At 35.3% G+C, this 19322-nt stretch overlaps 1 protein-coding gene across 4 annotated transcripts in view; it reads left to right on the top strand.

Moving 5' to 3' along the window:
- The window catches only part of KMT2A (lysine methyltransferase 2A), an 83286-nt gene that overhangs the window by 37159 nt on the left and 26805 nt on the right, over positions 1-19322 (top strand). For 2 of the 4 annotated variants that reach the window (XM_056794302.1, XM_056794300.1), the window contains 11 exons: positions 167-577; positions 1664-1737; positions 2281-2409; positions 3134-3247; positions 4327-4473; positions 14433-14528; positions 15084-15204; positions 15927-16040; positions 16442-16626; positions 18344-18517; positions 18970-19080. In XM_056794302.1, the coding sequence (XP_056650280.1) occupies positions 167-577; positions 1664-1737; positions 2281-2409; positions 3134-3247; positions 4327-4473; positions 14433-14528; positions 15084-15204; positions 15927-16040; positions 16442-16626; positions 18344-18517; positions 18970-19080 (1676 nt within the window). Of the gene's footprint in view, positions 1-163; positions 578-1663; positions 1738-2280; positions 2410-3133; positions 3248-4326; positions 4474-14432; positions 14529-15083; positions 15205-15926; positions 16041-16441; positions 16627-18343; positions 18518-18969; positions 19081-19322 lie in introns of all 4 variants that reach the window. The other 2 variants (XM_056794301.1, XM_056794299.1) reach the window with 1 other exon arrangement.

Here is a 19322-nt window from a genome sequence, read left to right as displayed (position 1 = left end):
AGATAAATTATGCCCAATTTCCCTGATATATATGAGCTCTGACACCACGTTCTCTCTGGCCTTTAGGGCCAGCTTTTGCTGAGAAAGGCAGCATGATATTTCTCAAATTTTTGTTTTAAATACAAGTACTTGTATTATTTACATGTAATCTTGTTCCCCAAAGCAGCTGTGAAAAAGAAAGAGAAGAAGTCCAAGACCAGTGAAAAGAAAGAGAGCAATGTTGTAAAAAATCTTGTGGACCCTAGCCAGAAAACAACACCAGCAAGAGAGGATCATGCCCCAAAGAAAAGCAGTGAACCTCCCCCCCGAAAGCCTGTGGAAGAAAAGAATGAGGATGGAAATGTGTCTGCTCCAGGGGCTGATTCTAAACAATCTAGTACTTCTGCTAGGAAGACTGGCAAACAGGCCTCCCAGCCAGTGCAGGTCATTCCTCCACAGCCACCTAGCACAGCATCACTAAAAAAGGAAGCTCCCAAGACCACTCCTAATGAGCCCAAGAAAAAGCAGCAGCCACCCCCACCACCCCCACCACCTCCTCCACCACCTCCACCACCACCTCCACCACCTCCAGAATCAGGTGAATAAATGAAGATAGAAGGAATTGCTAACCCCAAGCCAAAAATACCAACTAAAACTCTGCTTATTTAAAGACATCAGTATTCTTCTAAGGTGTTATTAGACCAACTAAAAGCCCAAAATGTGTGTCCTATATAAATTACTATGTAATTTTAAGTCCTGGGTTCAGAAAAATCAGCTACCATGTGTTCTCTACCCAACAACACTTAATTGTAAATTCAGTTCAACAAACATTTATTAAGTGCTTGCTACTCATAAGGCATTTTGCTAGATGCTGGGGATTCAAAGATATATACGACACAGACCATGGTCTCAAGGAGCTTACAATCTAATGGGGATAAGACATGTACCACAGATACACAGATAACTGTGGTACAAGAGGAAATGTGGTAAGTGCAAAGGAAAGATCCAGACAAAGTGCTTTGAGAAATTTGAGGAGGGGAGAAATCACTTTCAGCTTGGGATGGGGGTAGGGGTAGGGGTAGGGATGAGGTGGTTTTGAATTGGGCCTTTAAGTAAGAAAGGAACTTTACTATATCCAGATGAGATAAAGAGGGATTCCATTCCAGGCATAAAAGAAGCATGAGAAAAAGCACAAGAACAAGAAAAGAGCAAAATTAAAGAGGAGAAAGAACAGTCAGATTGGGTTATAATATAGACTACCAGAAAGAGGTGTTATCAGATAAGGCTGGAAAATTAGATTGGTAGTAGACTACAAAATACCTTGACTACATAGGATTAGTATTTTAGGTAGAAAGGAACCACTGAAGGTTTTTGAATGACAAGAGTCTAGCCAGAGCAGTGAATGAGGCAGAAAGACTTAAGTTAGGACCTAGCTATTCAAATTATAGTCTAAATAGGAAAAGATGATGACTTGAACTGGGATGGTTACAGTATAAATGGACAAGAACCAAATTTGGAGAATTGTCTTGGATTTCTTACCCAAATTCTTATAGGATAAAACAGTTTCCAATTTCAAAAACAATTTTTTCCTCTGGTGAATAAATCATATTTAGGGTAGTCATTGTTATCTAGAAATGATTGTAATTTTGGTAGCACCTGATTTTTCTAATTCTTAATTTCTTAGTACCAGAGCAAAGCAAGCCGAAAAAAGTAGCTCCTCGCCCAAGTATTCCAGTGAAACAGAAACCAAAAGAAAAGGTGAGGTATTGTTTGTTTCTCTATAGTCCATTAATTTATACTATTTTATAGAAAAGTATTTTATGGTTCAGAAATGAATCCACATTTCTGTTTCTTTGAGTCCAGGGATGTTACTAGAGTAAGGAAAGAAGTCTAAAGTCAAGGCTTAGCCCATTTCTCCATTTGGTACTCTTCCTTTTGGTTGCCTCTTTTTGATTGGTCCTTGCTGGCACCACCCAAAGAATCTGCTCATGTTGCAGCCTTACTTATAGCTGAATTGTGTATTCTTACCCTTTACACAATTTGTTCTTTACTACTTTCTATCTATAATAGTCACTCTTCCCTATCTACCCTCATTGTAATTTTCCTTTGATGATTTGTGGATTCAGAGAAAGAATAAGGGTTATCTGTAAAAATTCTTTGTCTTTCCTACAAAATTCCTGTTTGGGAATTTTCTAATTGGTTCTAAATAAGATACATTTAAATATTTTTATCCTCTATAGTCCTGAATAAGTAGGCAAGGAAGTTGTGGTTTGCTTTTGTTTCCACTTCTTGATTCTTTAGGAAAAACCACCTCCAGTCAGTAAGCAAGAGAATGGCACTCTGAATCTACTCAACACCCTCTCCAATGGAAATAGTTCCAAGCAAAAGCTGCCAGCAGATGGAGTCCACAGAATCAGGGTAGACTTTAAGGTAAAGGGGCCAAATGACTTAGTTTGGACATATTGGGTTGTAAATTAATATTAGAACTACATTTCTTCAAGTAACCTCTCAAGAATTAAAAAAAATTAAAACTATTTAAAATATTTTTTTTTCCTTTGTAACCCTATGTATTCTACTTTATGCATTAAAAAAAATTTATTCTGAGAAGGGATCCATAGACTTCCACAGAATGGCAAGACGGGGTCTATGCACAAAAAGAGATTAAGAAATCCTACTCTAATTGAAGGGCCTAGAATTTAGGTTATTTGAGATAAATGGGAACTGATTCTGCCTTTTGTCTCTTTGTGTAATAATAGTCTTGCACTAGTTGAATAAAGTAGGTATTAGGAAGAACTCTGCTCAAACCCATCCTGAGCAATAACAGATGGCTAGATAAAGACAATTTTCGGGTGGAAAAAAAATTCTATTACAGAGAAATTACTAAACCACAAAAGAGTATTTGAGTCAATAGATTTGTAAGAGGTATTTAATTCCAGCCATATTGAGACAACCTATTTAATATGAATTAAAAAAGGTGAGGTTTTAAATGATTCGTGCATGAGTTAGGCAATTAGGAAAAAAGTAGCACAGCTTTTTTTTAAATTATTCACTGAAATGTAGAGCTCTTAACTGTTGGTATTGTGGTTTTATTTACTTTCATCCCAAAGCCACCTTCTTGGAAGAATAATAAGTTCAATTTTTTTTTCCTTTGTAGGAAGACTGTGAAGTGGAAAATGTGTGGGAAATGGGTGGTTTGGGCATCCTGACCTCAGTTCCTATAACACCCAGAGTTGTTTGCTTTCTCTGTGCCAGCAGTGGACATGTGGAGGTAACACATCCTCAATCAATAAGTATTTATTAAGCACTTACTGTGTGCCAGGCATTGTGCTAGGGATACAAAGAGAAAAGTGGAACAATCCTTGCCTTCAATGCAGGGAACTTAACTTTTTGTTGAGTTGGATATTGTCTGTCTCAACAGAAAGTAAGTTTCCTGCATTGAAGACAAGGATATATTTGTACATTCATATTTTGGCATATATAAAGAAAATAAAAAGTGATTTTGGAGGGAATGTAGCACTAGCAGCTCAGGAATTCGAATAGGCTTTGTGCAGAAAGCAAGTTTTGAAGGAAATGAGGTTCTAAGAGATTTAAAAACTATAGCAGTATAGATGGTCTGTTTAGTAGAACTTGGTACTTTGCTATAATTTAGTAGATACTATTTCTAATTTTATACAGTTGGAAAGAGGGCTTTTGAGACTTAGAAATAGATTCTTAGAAATAAGGCTATACTGAGGCTAAAAAGTTTATGAACTGATCTTATTTCTTTAAAAAAACTTAACTTTACTAGAATTAAACTAGAGAAGGAATAACTTTTCTGACTTTCTTCTTAGGTATCCAAGTGTAACATATGGGATAAAAAGGTTGTGGTGGGTGAAGGTTCTGCAGTTGATAGCTATATAAATTTAATTACTATTCAGAAGTCCAAATGGCTTTCATATATGAATACATGACCCCAACATATAAATTGATTTTATAAGAATAATCATTCTGTCTTAAGATTTTAATCTAGCACAGATACTTTCTTAGAGCTTAATGCTTATGTAATTTTAGTCATGTTCTCTTAAAACTAAACAAAAAACCCACAGGACTCTTAATCAGAAGAAATTACTAGTTGCCTCCCTTTTAAAGTCATTGTCCTTAAGTTAATGTTTTCTAAAACCCCTCTATCTTATGTGAATCAACTTATCACTGAAATTGGAAGGCTAAAAGGGTATTATTGCCTTTAGGGCTTCATGTACGAATTAGTCTCACCAGTTAAATTCAACTTATAAAATCAGAAAGAAAAAAAAAGGAGGATTGATTGAAACTTCATATAGTGGCTAATGCCCTCTCTGATCTCTCTTCTAGTTTGTATATTGCCAAGTCTGTTGTGAACCCTTCCATAAATTCTGTTTGGAGGAGAATGAACGCCCTCTGGAGGACCAGTTGGAAAATTGGTGTTGTCGTCGCTGCAAGTTTTGTCATGTGTGTGGAAGACAACACCAGGCCACAAAGGTATTAAGCATAACATAACTACTAGGACTTCATAAAATTTACTCAGTATCCACTATTAGGATTTGGACTTTTCCAGTAACCCTCTTTTATAGAATGTTAACTCTTGTCAGAGAACTTGGAGATTATCTTTAAAAAAATTTTTTTAAAGATATTTTATTTTTTCAATTACATATAATATCAATTTTCAGCATGTGTTTTCTGAAATTACAAGATCCAAATTGTCTCTCTCTATCCCTTCCCTCTTCATTCTCAGATGGTAAGGAGTTTAATCTGGGTTATACCTGTATTGAGATTATCTTTTTTAACTTTTATTTTCCCAAGACCTCATGTCTACGTAGTAGCATGAGTCAGGACTGATATCTAAGTCTTCCTAACTTTTAGTCCAGAATTTCTTTACTTTACCCTGAGTACTTTTTTTGTTAGCTTAATCTCTTTTGATATCCAATTGGATTGACCAGTGCCCTCCTTTTTTGTTTTAATTTTCTTGACAACTTAATACTGTAGTTGCTAACTAGGTGAATGATGTTCCTAACTTTGGTTGAACAAGCCTTCTGAGATAAAATGTTTAAGTGTATTACCTTAGGGAAATAAGCTTGAACTTAAATTCCTTGGGATTTCTAACTGCCTGATGTTGTTCCTAACATTCTGGTAGTCAGGTCAAGTTGTGCTCATTTAGAAGCTCAAATTGTTTTGTTTTGTTTTGTTTTGTTTTTTAAGAAGAAAAACATATTAAAGGAATAACATTTTATTTCCTTTGCATGTTGTTTAACGTATTTAACACTTAAGTTCTTGTTGATTGCTTTCTAATTGGTATCATTTTAAAGAACTTTACTTTTCCAGATATTTCTGACTTAGCAAGTAATAATAACCAAATCATCAACTATTTAATGGTGACTTTATTCAAGGCATTGTGTTTGCCATTTTTTGAGGACATGAAGAAGTATATGACATTACAAGCTCCAAAATTTGTTTTGCTTATTTCCCCTTGAATGTAGAGTATATAAAGGGGAATATGGTATAAGATAAGCTTGGATAAGTAGGGTAGTACTAGATCGTCGAGAGCCTTGAAAACCTTCATAGTCAAAATCTTATAGCTGGAAGAAACTTCAGAGTACATCTTGCTTAAACTCTACCTTAAAACATCTGCATGGACCCACAGCAAATACCAAGACAGGTATTCCATGGTGAACTGTCAGCTGGACTCAGGAAACAAGGCCGTCCAACTTGAAGTGGGCTGGCATTACAACAAAGCAACTAGAACTCGCTGCCTCTGACAGAAGCAGCTGGCAAACCCACATTAACCATGCCGCCACCACCTTTGAAGATGAACGACGTCCACGTCTTGCTGCTGTGCATGAACGCCGACACCAGGCCACAACCGCACCTCCCGTAACAACTGGCGTCCCAGGCCCCATGTGCCACACACTCTGCGCCTCAGCCTTTGGACTTCAAAGCCACATGAGGGTAACCGTAAATGAAACTGCACAAAGACAATAGTCATTCACGGTCACCGAGAGACTACCACTAAATTCTACTTGAGGTCATATTTTTCTTCAATATCCCTAATCACCATGCCTACATTTGAAAGCCTCCTTCAAAAAGAATTAGAAAGCTACTGAGTGATTTTATGCAAGAGTGGCAAACCAGATCTTTGGATGAGAAAACACAGTTCTAATTAGTGTAAAGGATAAATTGGAGGGGGCAGGAGAAAAGTTCTTAGGAGATTGTTGTAGTAGTTGAGGCTAAATTAGAGTGAAATTTGAGAAGAGATGAGAGATGTTGCAAAGGTAGAAACTTGATAGCATTTGCTTGAAAGCCAGAGATTCTTTTTTCTTTTTTAATTCCTTTGTATCTACTGTGTCTGGCACATGGTTGGCGCTTAATAAATTTTTGTTGATTGCTAGACTGGTGTAACTGGTTAGATATGAAAGGTTAATTCCAAGATTATGTATGTGAAAGATCTGGTAAATGGTGTCAGAAACTGAAGTCAGAAGGGAAGAGTAAATATAGTTGGGAAGATAATGAGCTTGGTTTGGAATTTGTTGAATCAGTAATGGGATATTCATATCCAAAATGAAGTGTACTGAAGATGTTTGAAATTCAAAAGAAAGGTCAGAACTAAAGACATAGTGTTGGACATCCTTTATCTAGAGATAGTATTTGAAACTCTGAGAATGCATGAAATTGCCAAAAAAGAGTAGCAAGAAGAGAAAATAAAGAGAGCTAGGGACAAATTCTTGAAGAACACCTGTATTAAAGTTTTATGAAGAACCAGGAAAGGAGACAAAGTAGCAGTTACTGATGGTAGGAAAAGAATCAAGAGAACTTGATGTTAATGAAAGAAAAGAAACAGAGAATATCCATCTAGTAGGAAGGTGAGCAACAGTTTAAAACTTCATAGAGATGAAGAAAGATGAAGCCTCCTTTTTTTTAAAGGCCATTGGATTTGATAATCAGGAAGGCATTGGTATCCGCTGATAGAGCAGTTTCAGTAGAGTCAGAAATATAGCTGTATAATGTTATAATGTATAATAGTTTTTTCAAGAAAGTTAGCCATAAAGAAATGAAGGTGGAGAGAGAGCAGGATGGGCTAGCAGGGTCATGGGAAGGCTTTTTTCTTTTTTTGGATTGACATATTTAAAGGTAGATGGGCAGGGAGAGATTGAAAATATTTGAGAAAGGATAATTGCTGAAACAAGGTTCTTAAGAAGTCAAGAGGGAATGTGATCAAGGATATAGATTGAAGTATTAGCTTTTAGGGAAGAAGAAAGATACAGCTCTCTCTTTAGAAGGAAAGAGAATTAAATGTTAATAGATCTTAAATTTTGAGTTGGAAGGAACCTTAGAGATTATCTAGTTAACCCTCACCCATTTTACATAGGAAACAGACCCAGGGAAATTAAGTGACTTCCCTGTTATATGAACAGTGACAGAAGTAGTATTTGAACTCAGGTACTCCAGATCTAAAATTGTTATTTCAGCTTTCAGCCTCTTGAGAAATTGTGAAAAATGGAGATGGGGAAAAGGGAATTCATGTTGTCTGACCTTTATTATCCCAGTGAAGGCTAGTATGTGTGTACACACATACACACACACACACACACACCCCACATATGTTGAGGGAGGAGAACCGTGGATGGGAGAAGAGAGATTTTGAACAGTTGTGATGGGTTAAAAATGTAAGAGGGAAAATTATGAGACTGGTTGTAAATTAATAATTTTATTAAATCAAAAGTAATAAGGGGAAAAGATAGAAAATAGCAGAGAGATAGGTTAAACTTATCTTTGTTGTTCCATTTAGCTTGCTGTTCTGTGGTTGCCATTAAGGCTCCCTAAGCCATACTCAAAAGAAGTCCAGTCAGCAACAAACACAAAAGAGAAGAGAGCGAATTCTGTTCTTGCCTCAGTTTATCAAACCTTTTCTCCACCCACTAACACAATGCATCTTGGGAGCCAACTATGGCTTTCTATTTTGCCTGGACCACTCAGTGGGGAAGTGCAGGGGACAGCACCCTGGCCCCTGTTTCATGATCTCTTGACTATTGCTGCCTTTTTCCAGATGCCATTCTATCCTCATGACTCAATTCACCCAATGATTTCCTTCACACAATCAAGTTCAGGCTCACTGCAAGAGATGAAGTCACCTGCATGTCCCCAGAAAGGGGGGGAGGATAAATCTCCTTAGCATATAAAATAATGAAATAATGGTATAGCAGAAAGATTGACTGTCAAGCAATGGTAAGGGTCCAGTTTGCCCAGTAAGGGTCCAGTGAATTTTGTCCTAGGATAAACCAGTTTGAAAAGAAGTGCTGAAGGCACTGTGTGCTAGGATGAAAATGTTTCTCTACAAAGTATTGATATGTTTGGTTTTGACAAATTATTTACCAACAAACACCTTAAGTAAATACATACCCCACCTCCCTTGTTCTACAAAAAGTACTTTCTCCTCAAAAGACGATTTACTAATAGAAAGGAAAGATAAATGGAATTCTGGGAAGATGATGGAGTAAGAAGAGATAACCCTAGGGTTCAACTGTCCCCATACCACCTCAAATCAATAAGAAAGGTATCAGAAAATACAACAAAAGCAGCAGCATTAGAAAGAAGAAAAATGAAAACATTACCCAAAAAGTATTTCTTTATGAAAAAAATAACTGATAACTAGCACTCCTATTCCTGGAAACTCCTTTTGTAACCCACTATGATCCTGACACAGGTTGGTCCCTCACCCTAACCTATGCTTTTTATGGGATCTAGTTTTAGACAACATTTTTTGGAGTGACATATCTCAGTCCCATGTATTCCAGATTCATAGCATCTCCAGTGTAGGTTTTGACTCATTTATAGGATCAATTTCTGACCAAAAGAGAAAAAACCTAGTCACTGTAAAAAGAAGTTAGGGCTCCAGTGAGGAAGAGGTCAGACTGCATAGCTTCTGTGGACCAGTGCCCTTACTGTACCTTTTCTCTTACACCTCAGAGAATTGGGCCCCCATGAACTCACCTAGCCCTGGGATTCTGACCAGGGACAAAAGAAAGTTGATTGCTAATAAGAAAGAGGAACCTAGAAGAATGGAGCTAGTACAAAGTAGACATAAGGCCAAATTATGCTGGTCTTTCAGCATCTCCCTTCTTCGTTGTCCCTGGTGGCCTAGAAAGAATGGAGAACAAAGCAGCAGGAGTTTGAGAAGCTAGACTTCATCTAAAGCTATTTAGTATAGAAAAGAGAGTGATGATAAAATAGCACCTATGATTTCAGGAAAGGATAAAAAAATCAGTAGAGCAACTAATAAAAACAAAAGCAGTAAGAGGAAGGAAAATGAGGAAACAAAGGAAAGTCGTCACTAATGGACACAAAAATTGCTTTTCAGCAAAGGAAATCAAATTTTTTTAAGATACCCAAGGAAGATGAGATTATTATAGTAGTATATAGGCCCCAAGAAATTATGATGGAGCATCTCCAAAGACCTCCACAATATTTGAAAGAGCCACAAAAGAATTAGGTTGGGTCAGCTGGGTGGCTCAGTGGATGGAGAGACAGGCCTGTAGATGAGAGGTCCTGGGTTCAAATGTGGCCTCAGACACTTCCTAGTTTTGTGACCTAAGACAAGTTACTTAACCCCAGTTGCCTAACCCTTACCTCACCTCTGCCTTGGAATTAATATGTAGCATCTATTTTCAACAGAAACTAAGGCATAAAAAAATAAAGAAATAGGTCAAATGAGTTATTAAGGAAGAAATCAATAATAAGAACAAGTTATATAACACAAAGATTCTCTCTGAATTAATTGTTTGAAAAAGTGATTAGAATTAGATCATTAAATGGCAGAATAGGAAGAAAAATTAAACAAAATCAAAAGATAAGATTGGAAAAACTCATGAGTATCATAAAACAAGAATATTGAACAAAATAAAGTATTTTCTAAAGACTATAGGCCTCTAGAAAAGCTAATAAAAGTCATTCCCATAAAGCATTCTTCAGAAGACCCTACAAGAGGATTGCCTAGAATAATTGGAAGCAGGTGGAAGTTTGGGAGAATTCTTAGCATATCAACAGAAAGAAATCTCAAATTTAACTCACCCTGAACATCAAACAACAAATATTGCAAGCATGTGGGGGGGGGGGGGAGAATCTTTCATATTCTAAGGAAAACCAATAAATAGCATGGTATCATTTACAATAGACCAAAGGAAAAATTGGAATATGATAATGAAAAAAGGAGGGATTAGTTTACCCCTCTCCCAAAAATAGCATATCCAGCAAAATTCATCAGTGAAAAAAATGGGTGTTCAGAAAAGGGAACTTTTGCATCATACCATCAAAAGAATTCATGGGTAAGTAGCATATATTTAACATATAAATTTGTCAGGAAGAAAGACGTGTTTAGCTAGCAATAAAAGACTAAATCTCATTAGAACAAAAAATAGGAACCTTGTTGGCCAATTAAAAATGAATAAGATGAATTTATAATATAAATAGAATACAATTATCAAAAATTTACAGCATAAATGTTATACCAGCAAAACAAGAAAGTGAATGAATTTCAATAAAAAAACACAAAATACCCAAGTTTACAAATCAAGAACTAGAAATGTTATCCCAATCTCAGAAAAAAAAAATTGTGCAAGTCATAAGTGAATTGCCAATGTAAAAAAAATCTTGGTTCAAATGAATTTTAAAGAGAATATTATCAAATGTTTAAAGAGTTACTCATGCTATACAAAATTTATCCTCAAAACTATAGATAGTACTCTACCAATCCTTCAAATATTAAGTTTCTAGTCTATGTCAAGCACTGTGTTAGGTCCTAGGGAATACGAAATAAAACATTAAACAGTTTTACTCTCTTGGAATTTACATTTTATTGGAGGAGACAACTTATGGCTATATAAATATAACCAGATTAAATACAATATGAATATAAGGTATGTTAGACAAGCTTCATATAGAAGGTAGTACGTGAGGTGAGTTTTTAAGGAAGTAAGTGAAATGAGTTAGAAGTGAAAATGGCAAGATCTGGCAATCTGGCAAAGTTTTATTATGTGCGGTGGAAAATCAATTTTTAAAGATTTATACCAGAGTTATGAATTTTGTAGGCTCTAAAACTGGTGATATTTTTGACAGATGATGGAAGGTTCAAAAATAACTTACTAACTTTGCTTCTTCCTAACTTTGCTATTTCTGTTGAGAGTATTAGTCCCATTAACCTTTGAGTTAGCCCAGGTGAAAACCTGAAGGTCATCTTTGACTCCTCACTCTCTTTTAAACCTCCCCCCTCGTATTGAATCCATTTCCAAGGACTGTTGATTTTGTGTTTTATAATCTCTTGTATATACCCTCTTCTCTCCTTGGTCTCTGCAACCTCTTTATTGTAGGCTTGCATCACTTGTAGTATTTCAGTAGTCTTCAAAAAAAGTTGATATGTTCAACTCAAGTTTCTTTATACTTTGATCTATCCTTCACTCAACCATCAAAGTGATCTTTCTAAAGCTCAGATCTGATCTGACCATCACCACCACCCTACACCCAAAATCAATTCTATAGGCTCTCTATCAACTCCAGGCTAAAATAGAAGATCCTCTAATTAACTTTTGAAGCTCTTTGTAGGCTTCAAAATCCTGCACATCCTTATGTTTCATACCCTCATAGGCAATTGAAGATGTTAGCCTGGAGGTTGGAAGAGACATTAGGGCTGAACAGGTATATCTGAGTCATTTTCTTAAAGAGATGATATCTAAAACTGTGAGAACTAAAGAAATCACCAAGTCAAATAGTAAAGAGAAAGAAGAGAAGAGGGCCCAGGATAGCAGAGCCCTGGGGGATCCCCACAGTTAACAGACATGATGCAGATGAAGATCCAGCAAAGGAGGCTGAGATCATACATATAGTAGAGACCCCAAACCAAGAAAGCAGTGTCACAAAAACCTAGAAAGAAGAGAATACCAAGGAGAAGGGGATAGTCATCACTGTCAGACATCAGAGAGGTCAAACAGGATGAGGATTGGGGGGGGGGGAGAAGCCATTATAGTGGGCAACTGAGATCCTTTAGTAACTTCAGAGAGAGAGGTTTTGGTTGAAAGATGATTCAGAAGCCAGACTTCAAAGAGTTAACAAGAGTTAGAGTTAAAAAAAGAGAGGATAGGAAGTTGAGGTACCAATTGTAGATGGCCTTCTCAAGGATTTTAGCCACAAAAGGAAAGAAAAATAGAGGACAATAGCTATTGAAAATGGATTCATACCAGTGCGTTGCACAAGAATGGTCAATAAACAGAAATTGATATATACAGAAAAAAATGTTTTTAGCAAAATAGGTGACTCATTTGCTGTTAAAAAATGTTACTCCAAAAAGAATTAAGTCTTATAAGAGGCCCTTCTTTAATATGATCAAAAACATTTTCTAAAAGTAAGAGCTAGCATTATTTGCAACCCTAGAAGCTTTACTGTTACAGATGTAAAATAGTCTCTTCTCCCTACTACTATTTAACATAGATCTAGGAATGCTAGCTAGCTATAATAATGCAATAAAAGAAGGAAAATTAAAGGTATAAGCCTTAATAATGAAGACACAAAATTATGTGTTAGTAAATAATATGATGGTTCTTATTAAAAAACAGATCAGTGAAGAAAATAATTGAAATAATCTGATAAAATAGCAGGGTAGAAAATAAGCTCACAAAAATCACTAGCATTTCTATGTAGCACTAAAAAACAGGAAATAATTATTTTTAAAATTGCACACAGTAATTAGAAAATGCATAAAATAAAATATCTTGAGAGTTAACTTATCAAGACATTTTCAAGATTTATATAAATATAATTACTAAATACTATGTACAAAACAAAAGAAAATATAAATAATGAAGAGATATTTGGTATTCTTGTTTGATCTGGGACAACTTAATTAAAGTTATACTGTTGCCTAACTTAATTTATAATTTTAGTCCTATGCCTATAATTACTATGGGATTACCTTATAATTTTATGAGACAAAATAAATTCATTTAGAGGATCAGAAGGTTCATAATTTGAAGGACAGAAATAGAAAAAAGAAGGAATTAAGGAGCATTAATAAACTAGTAGTGGTTTAAAAAAATTGAACCAGCAAATCATTTAAACAGATTAAATAAGCAAAACACAGAAATAGGAGCTGGTGTTTAATAACAGAATTTTGTAGTTGAAAGAGGCTTCAATAAGAACATTCTAACTTCTTAGTCAACCCATTCAACTTTTGAATAACTAATTGTTAGGAAGCTTTTCCTAACATGAAGCCTAAATTTGCCCTTTTTTCAACATCTACCTTTTGCTTCTACTTATATCCTAGAACAAATTTAATTTCTTTCATACTGACAGCATTTTCTTCTCTGGGTTAAATATCCCCAATTCCTAGAGCCAATTCTTTTTTTTTTCAGTAATATTTTATTTTTTCCCAATTATATATAAACACAATTTTCAACATTTGAAGGTAAAATTTAGAAGTAATACTGTTTAGGGGGAAATATTTGCATCAATTGGTAAAAGTGGCATGTGGCATCAGACATAATAGGTACTGACAAATGAGGGAGAAGAAGAGTTGTTCTTTAATAGATAAATGGATAAAATCATAAATGTATAAAAATGCCTTAATTAGGCCTATTATGCAATGAACAATGAAGAATGTGAGAACTTGTTAGAAATCTGTGAAGTATTGTTTGAATTGATGTTGGGTGAGATGAGCAAAGCTAAAAGAAAAATATGTATTGTACACATATGACTAGAATAGTATGAATGAAGAGATGACTCAAAGTAGATTTGTTAATTGTGAGTAACTGAAAATCTATTTACAGTATTTTCAGACTTTTTTTGAGGACTTAGTGATTAGCTTTTCTGATTTTTTTTTCTCCTTTAAAAATATATGATCTATGGAGTGGCTTTTTGGAAAGGATAAGAATAATTGTAGAAATTTCAGTGGTACAACAAAAGAAGATAATTTTTTAAAAATCTAATTGTATTCCCAGATAATAGATACTGAAGCATACCCTGTAATTGCTGACCTGGTCTCTGAATATGTTGTTTTTTCTTAAGTGCTTCCCTTTTTTACAAGTGAGATTTGATTCCATGGTTGTAGGGGAAAAGGGGAGACTATCCAGAAATTAATTATGTAAAAGCCAGAATCATCAGTAAATCTTATTTTTTAAGAGATAAATGGAGGGATATATTTAGGTTTGTTTGGTGGTGGTGGTGGTTGTTATTGTTAAAATTTTGCTTGCCCAAGAGAAAATTAATGAGATAATTCAAGAAATATCCTTAAGTCTTGATTGGCTATTTCTAGAGACAATTCTTATTCTATGACTGGGGAAAATTCAGCTATGGAATTCTGTCACCTTTATCTTAAAGAGAAATACTAAATGGGAAAAGGAGTAGTGCTGTGTATTCATTGGTGAGTAAAACTGTCATGGTTTTTTTATTTTCTAATTCTGTAGCAGCTGCTGGAGTGTAATAAGTGCCGAAACAGCTATCACCCTGAGTGCCTGGGACCAAACTACCCAACCAAACCCACCAAGAAAAAGAAAGTTTGGGTGAGTTTGTTGTACTATTCCAAAGAGAACTTATAACTTGAGTCTATTTAGCTTCCATTACTGCTAATTCAGGTGAAGTCTGGATGACTCTTAGAGATATTTGGGATTCCTGTTCAGTCACAAGTTTGATTACATGATCTCTGAGGGGCCCTTCCAATTCTTGATTCTGTAATATAAATATTCTAGTAGAAATAGCATGTTTCTTCCTTTTTGGGAGAGTTTGGAACAGATTGGAATTTACTTTCTTAGAAATAAAACAGAAGAATATCAATTGTTATGAAGAGTAAACTCCAGTTGAAAATGTCTCACTTCCTCCTACTTTGTAAAGGTGTAGGCAGGGGATCATATGTTGGCACACTGCATGTAATAACATCAGATTTTTAATATGTTGGTTAATTTTGCTGACTTTTTCTTTAAAAAATTTTTTATCATAAGAGATGATCTCTGGGTGGGAGTATCAAGAGAGATTTGGTAGGAAATATAAACAATATAAACAAAAGATGCCTACAAAAATTATTTTTTAAAAATGAAGAAAGTTTGTCTCTTCTTTTCCAGATCTGTACCAAGTGTGTTCGATGCAAGAGCTGTGGATCTACAACTCCAGGCAAAGGATGGGATGCACAGTGGTCTCACGATTTTTCACTGTGCCATGATTGTGCCAAACTCTTTGCTAAAGGTACAAGAGAGAAATCCACAATTTGTTTATATTTTATTAACTGTATTTGAATATTGTTTACAAAATATCACTAATGATAACATGATCATTACTTTAGCAGAATTTTAAGTTTCTCGAATGTAGTTAGATATTGTCAAGTGATATATATCACTTTGAAGCATTTCCTAAATCCTTGGTCTTTTCTTTGCATTTGAGTATGTTAATATAGTCATATAGAATGTTGAGATAGAGATAGATTTTTGCAAGGATGCTGAATGCAAACAAGTGAAAAGTAAAAGTAATTAGAGCAGATTCTCTTTCTCACAGTAATTATAATATTCCTCTCTGCCTCCTTTCCTCCCTTTTTTTGTTGTTGTTGTAAATAGCATATCTTGTCTGGGATTGTTGAGATAGATTTTTTCTTTTTATCTTAATTTTAATTTTATTTGCTTTTATTCCCTTTCTTGAAGCTTCCTAATAAAACTACCCATAGTTGTGTAAGTTATTTTAATGGAGAGAAATAATTAGTGATATAAATATAGCAGCTCTAGAAGTTCACCTTATTGGTGTCTTCCAGAAATGCTTGACATAAAAGCATATTGATATCTGAGTGATTCTGGAAGAATACAGTTTTTTGAATCAGACTTTGTATCCCTCCCCAAATAAAACATAAGGACTTTATATTATAAAGTATAATCATTTGAACCAAACACAACAGTATTTTGACTTGGCTTTGCTTTTAGGAAACTTCTGCCCACTTTGTGACAAGTGTTATGATGATGATGACTATGAAAGCAAGATGATGCAGTGTGGGAAATGTGATCGATGGGTTCACTCCAAGTGCGAAAATCTTTCAGGTACAGAAAAATGGAGCTTCCTGGGGTAATTGTAAATAATTAATCTAAACTTCCATTTTCCCAGTTTTGCCAGGCCTATTTAAGCTTCATTCATCTTGCCACATAATTTTTAAAGTTAAAGTTATTGCCTTTTATAGGTTGTGTAATTAATCTTTCAACTACCAAATCCTGTGTTGGTGCCAGTTAGTAATAGGCATTTTGTAAAACACATAGAAACCAGTTCCTTTGGATCCCCAGGAGTACCAGGGACATTGTCACCATTACCTATTTTACTGGAAGGATACAGTGGGGGGGGGGTATGGGGTGTCAAATCATTTGGGAAGATACCAGATTAGTCACCCTCTTTCCCTCTTCCCCTCATCTTATGAGCAGCCCTTCATTAGATTCTTTTTATTTCCTAGATGAAATGTATGAGATCCTCTCCAACCTGCCTGAGAGTGTGGCCTATACCTGTGTGAACTGTACAGTGCGGCATCCTGCTGAGTGGAGATTGGCTCTAGAAAAAGAGCTTCAGATTTCTCTGAAACAGGTTTTGACAGCATTGTTGAATTCTCGAACAACTAGTCATTTACTCCGTTACAGACAGGTGGGTCTAAAATTCCCAACACATGATTCAGCTTTGCTAGTTATCAGCAATCACCATTAAGTTTAGTTTTGAGGGCAAAAAAAAATACGGGACAAATTTCCCTATCCTTTCCTTTGATAAGAAATGCATTTGGGGTATTTAGATAAGAATTTTTTGGACATGATGCTGTTTTTACACAAGAAAGTTTAATGAATTTGGAGGAAGACTGAAGTAAGACATGAAAATTTTTGGAGATTCCTAAATCCCCTAAATCCTTGTAATTTATAAAGTAACAGGTGAATTTCAGAAGCAGTTATTTGGAAGCATAATCTCTATTAGTGAAGAAATTACTTAGTACATATGCAGAGCTTGATTGCCTTATGCTCTTTTAGTGGTGCTTTATGTTTTAGGAGAAAGCTATAGTTTGCCATCTTTAGAAGAAATTGTGCTAAGCAGTTCTCCGCATGGAATATTATTCTTAAGGCTACATTTGGGAAAAAAACAAAAGTTAGGTGCAGCTATGTGGCGCAGTGGTTAATAGCCAGGCCTAAAGACTTAGTTCTGGGTTCAAATTTGATCCCTAGGTGTGTGACTACAGGCAAATCACTTGACTGTAATTGCCTAGCCCTTACCACTCTTCTATCTTGGAATCAATACTTAGTATCAATCTAAGACAGAAGATACAGGTTAAAAAAAAATTCAACTTGGAGGGCATGGGATAAATGGTGGGGAGTTCTCCAGTTCAGTAAATATTAGTTAACTATCTACTATACAGAAAACTGGAGAAGGGGTTAGAGAAGATAAAAAGATTAAATAAAGCATAACCCCTCAGTCAATCCACAACCATTGGTGCAATAAACATAGCAGGCTGCTATATGCTAAAATAAGTCCCTGCTCTCAAGGAGCCTACATTCTAATATGAACAGTGTCGTACAAAATAAAGAGTAAAAAGATGGTAACTATAGAGAGTAATGAAATAGCCCCAGGGGAGTTTGGGAAAGGCTTCCTATAGTAGGTGGTATTTAATCTGAGACTTGAAAAAAGCCAGGAATTCTTAAGAGGTAGAGATGAGGTGAGAGAGAGAGTATAAGCCTGGGGAGCAGCCAGTATAAAGGCATAGATATGGGAACATTATGTGTAAGGAACAACATAAAGTTTAGTCATAATGTAGACTTATTTGTAGGAAAGTAATATGCAAGACTACAAAGATAGTAAGGGACAGACTGTATATTTGATTCTATAGGTAATAGGGAACTGAAGCTGATTAAGTAGAATGATGACATGGACAGTCCTCAATTAGGGGAAAGTCAACTTTAGCAATTCATAGAAACTGGATTGCTTACCTCCTCTTTACTTTTGTGCACCATAATATATCAACATACATCAACAAATATTTATTAAGCAACTACTGTGCACCAGGTACCAAGCTAGTTATAAGAACTGGAAAGGAGTTGGAATATTTACTGGACTACATGGAGTACATAGTATTGTGCATAAATAACAAAATCAGCAGGCCATCTAATATAAACTTCTTGATGAAGTTGAGTAAGTTAGATAAGCTTTGAAAGAAAGATTGGAGCCCAGGTTGTGAAGGGCTTTAAATAATAAATGTAGAAGTTTATATTTTAGAAACCATGGAGCTTTATTTCCAATTCTAACTGGAAAGAGTTTGCTTTGAAGACCACATGCTCAGTGACTGATTGAAAGTAATATATCTGTACGTCTTTCCTGGATACAGGCTGCCAAGCCCCCTGATTTAAATCCAGAGACAGAGGAAAGTATACCTTCTCGAAGCTCTCCAGAAGGACCTGATCCCCCCATTCTGACTGAGGTTAGCAAGCAGGAAGAACAGCTGCCTTTGGACCTGGAAGGAGTAAAGAGGAAAATGGACCAAGGAAGTTACACCTCTGTGGTATGTCTTGAAAGTACAATGACAATTAAAATGATAATTTTCATTTTATTTCAAAGTGTATCATTTTGTCTTCAGATGGATACTTAAAGCTTGGGGGGGAATTCAGTTTTGTATTTCAGAAAAGTGGCTAGAATAAGATAGGTTTGTTTGGCTTTCACCTGACTTTTATGGAAATTCATATTCAGAAGAACACTCAAATCTCTTAGAAAGTATTTTGGGGAGGAAATTTGGCTGTATTTGATACCTTTGGACAGACAAAAGTTGATTATTAACTGGTTCCCAAATTTCCTAGAGATAGTGATGTTGTGTCACTGTATTTAAGTGAGCTATGCATCAGTTTAGTTTTTCATTTGTTTTGGGGGTTTTTTTAATCATACATGTGCTAGATATTTTGAGAAGGATGGAAAATGTTCCCTTTTTGGCATGTACATTTTTATGTATTTCCAATGCAGTTGGAATTCAGCGATGATATTGTGAAGATTATTCAAGCAGCCATCAATTCAGATGGAGGGCAACCAGAGGTTAAAAAAGCTAATAGTATGGTCAAGTCCTTCTTTATTCGGGTAAGTGACATTAGGTTTTTATTTTAAAATTTTTGTTTCTGTGTTGTTATCCTGCATAAAAAAGAATGAACTTATTTTATCTTAATATTTTGTTCCATCATTGGTAGGATTTATTTTTATACTAATCCACGTATATTTAGGCAGTCTATGATTTTTTTTTTCTTAGGGAGGAATTTTGGGCTGCTGGTTTTTGTTGTCAGAATTGATTGACCTTTCCTTACTCCTGAAATCTCTTCATGGTG

The sequence above is a fragment of the Monodelphis domestica genome, chromosome 4 (assembly GCF_027887165.1).
Source record: "Monodelphis domestica isolate mMonDom1 chromosome 4, mMonDom1.pri, whole genome shotgun sequence".
In the NCBI taxonomy this organism is placed as follows: domain Eukaryota; kingdom Metazoa; phylum Chordata; class Mammalia; order Didelphimorphia; family Didelphidae; genus Monodelphis; species Monodelphis domestica.
Note: the sequence above shows the minus strand (reverse complement) of the source record. Positions and strands in the feature narration are given on the sequence as shown.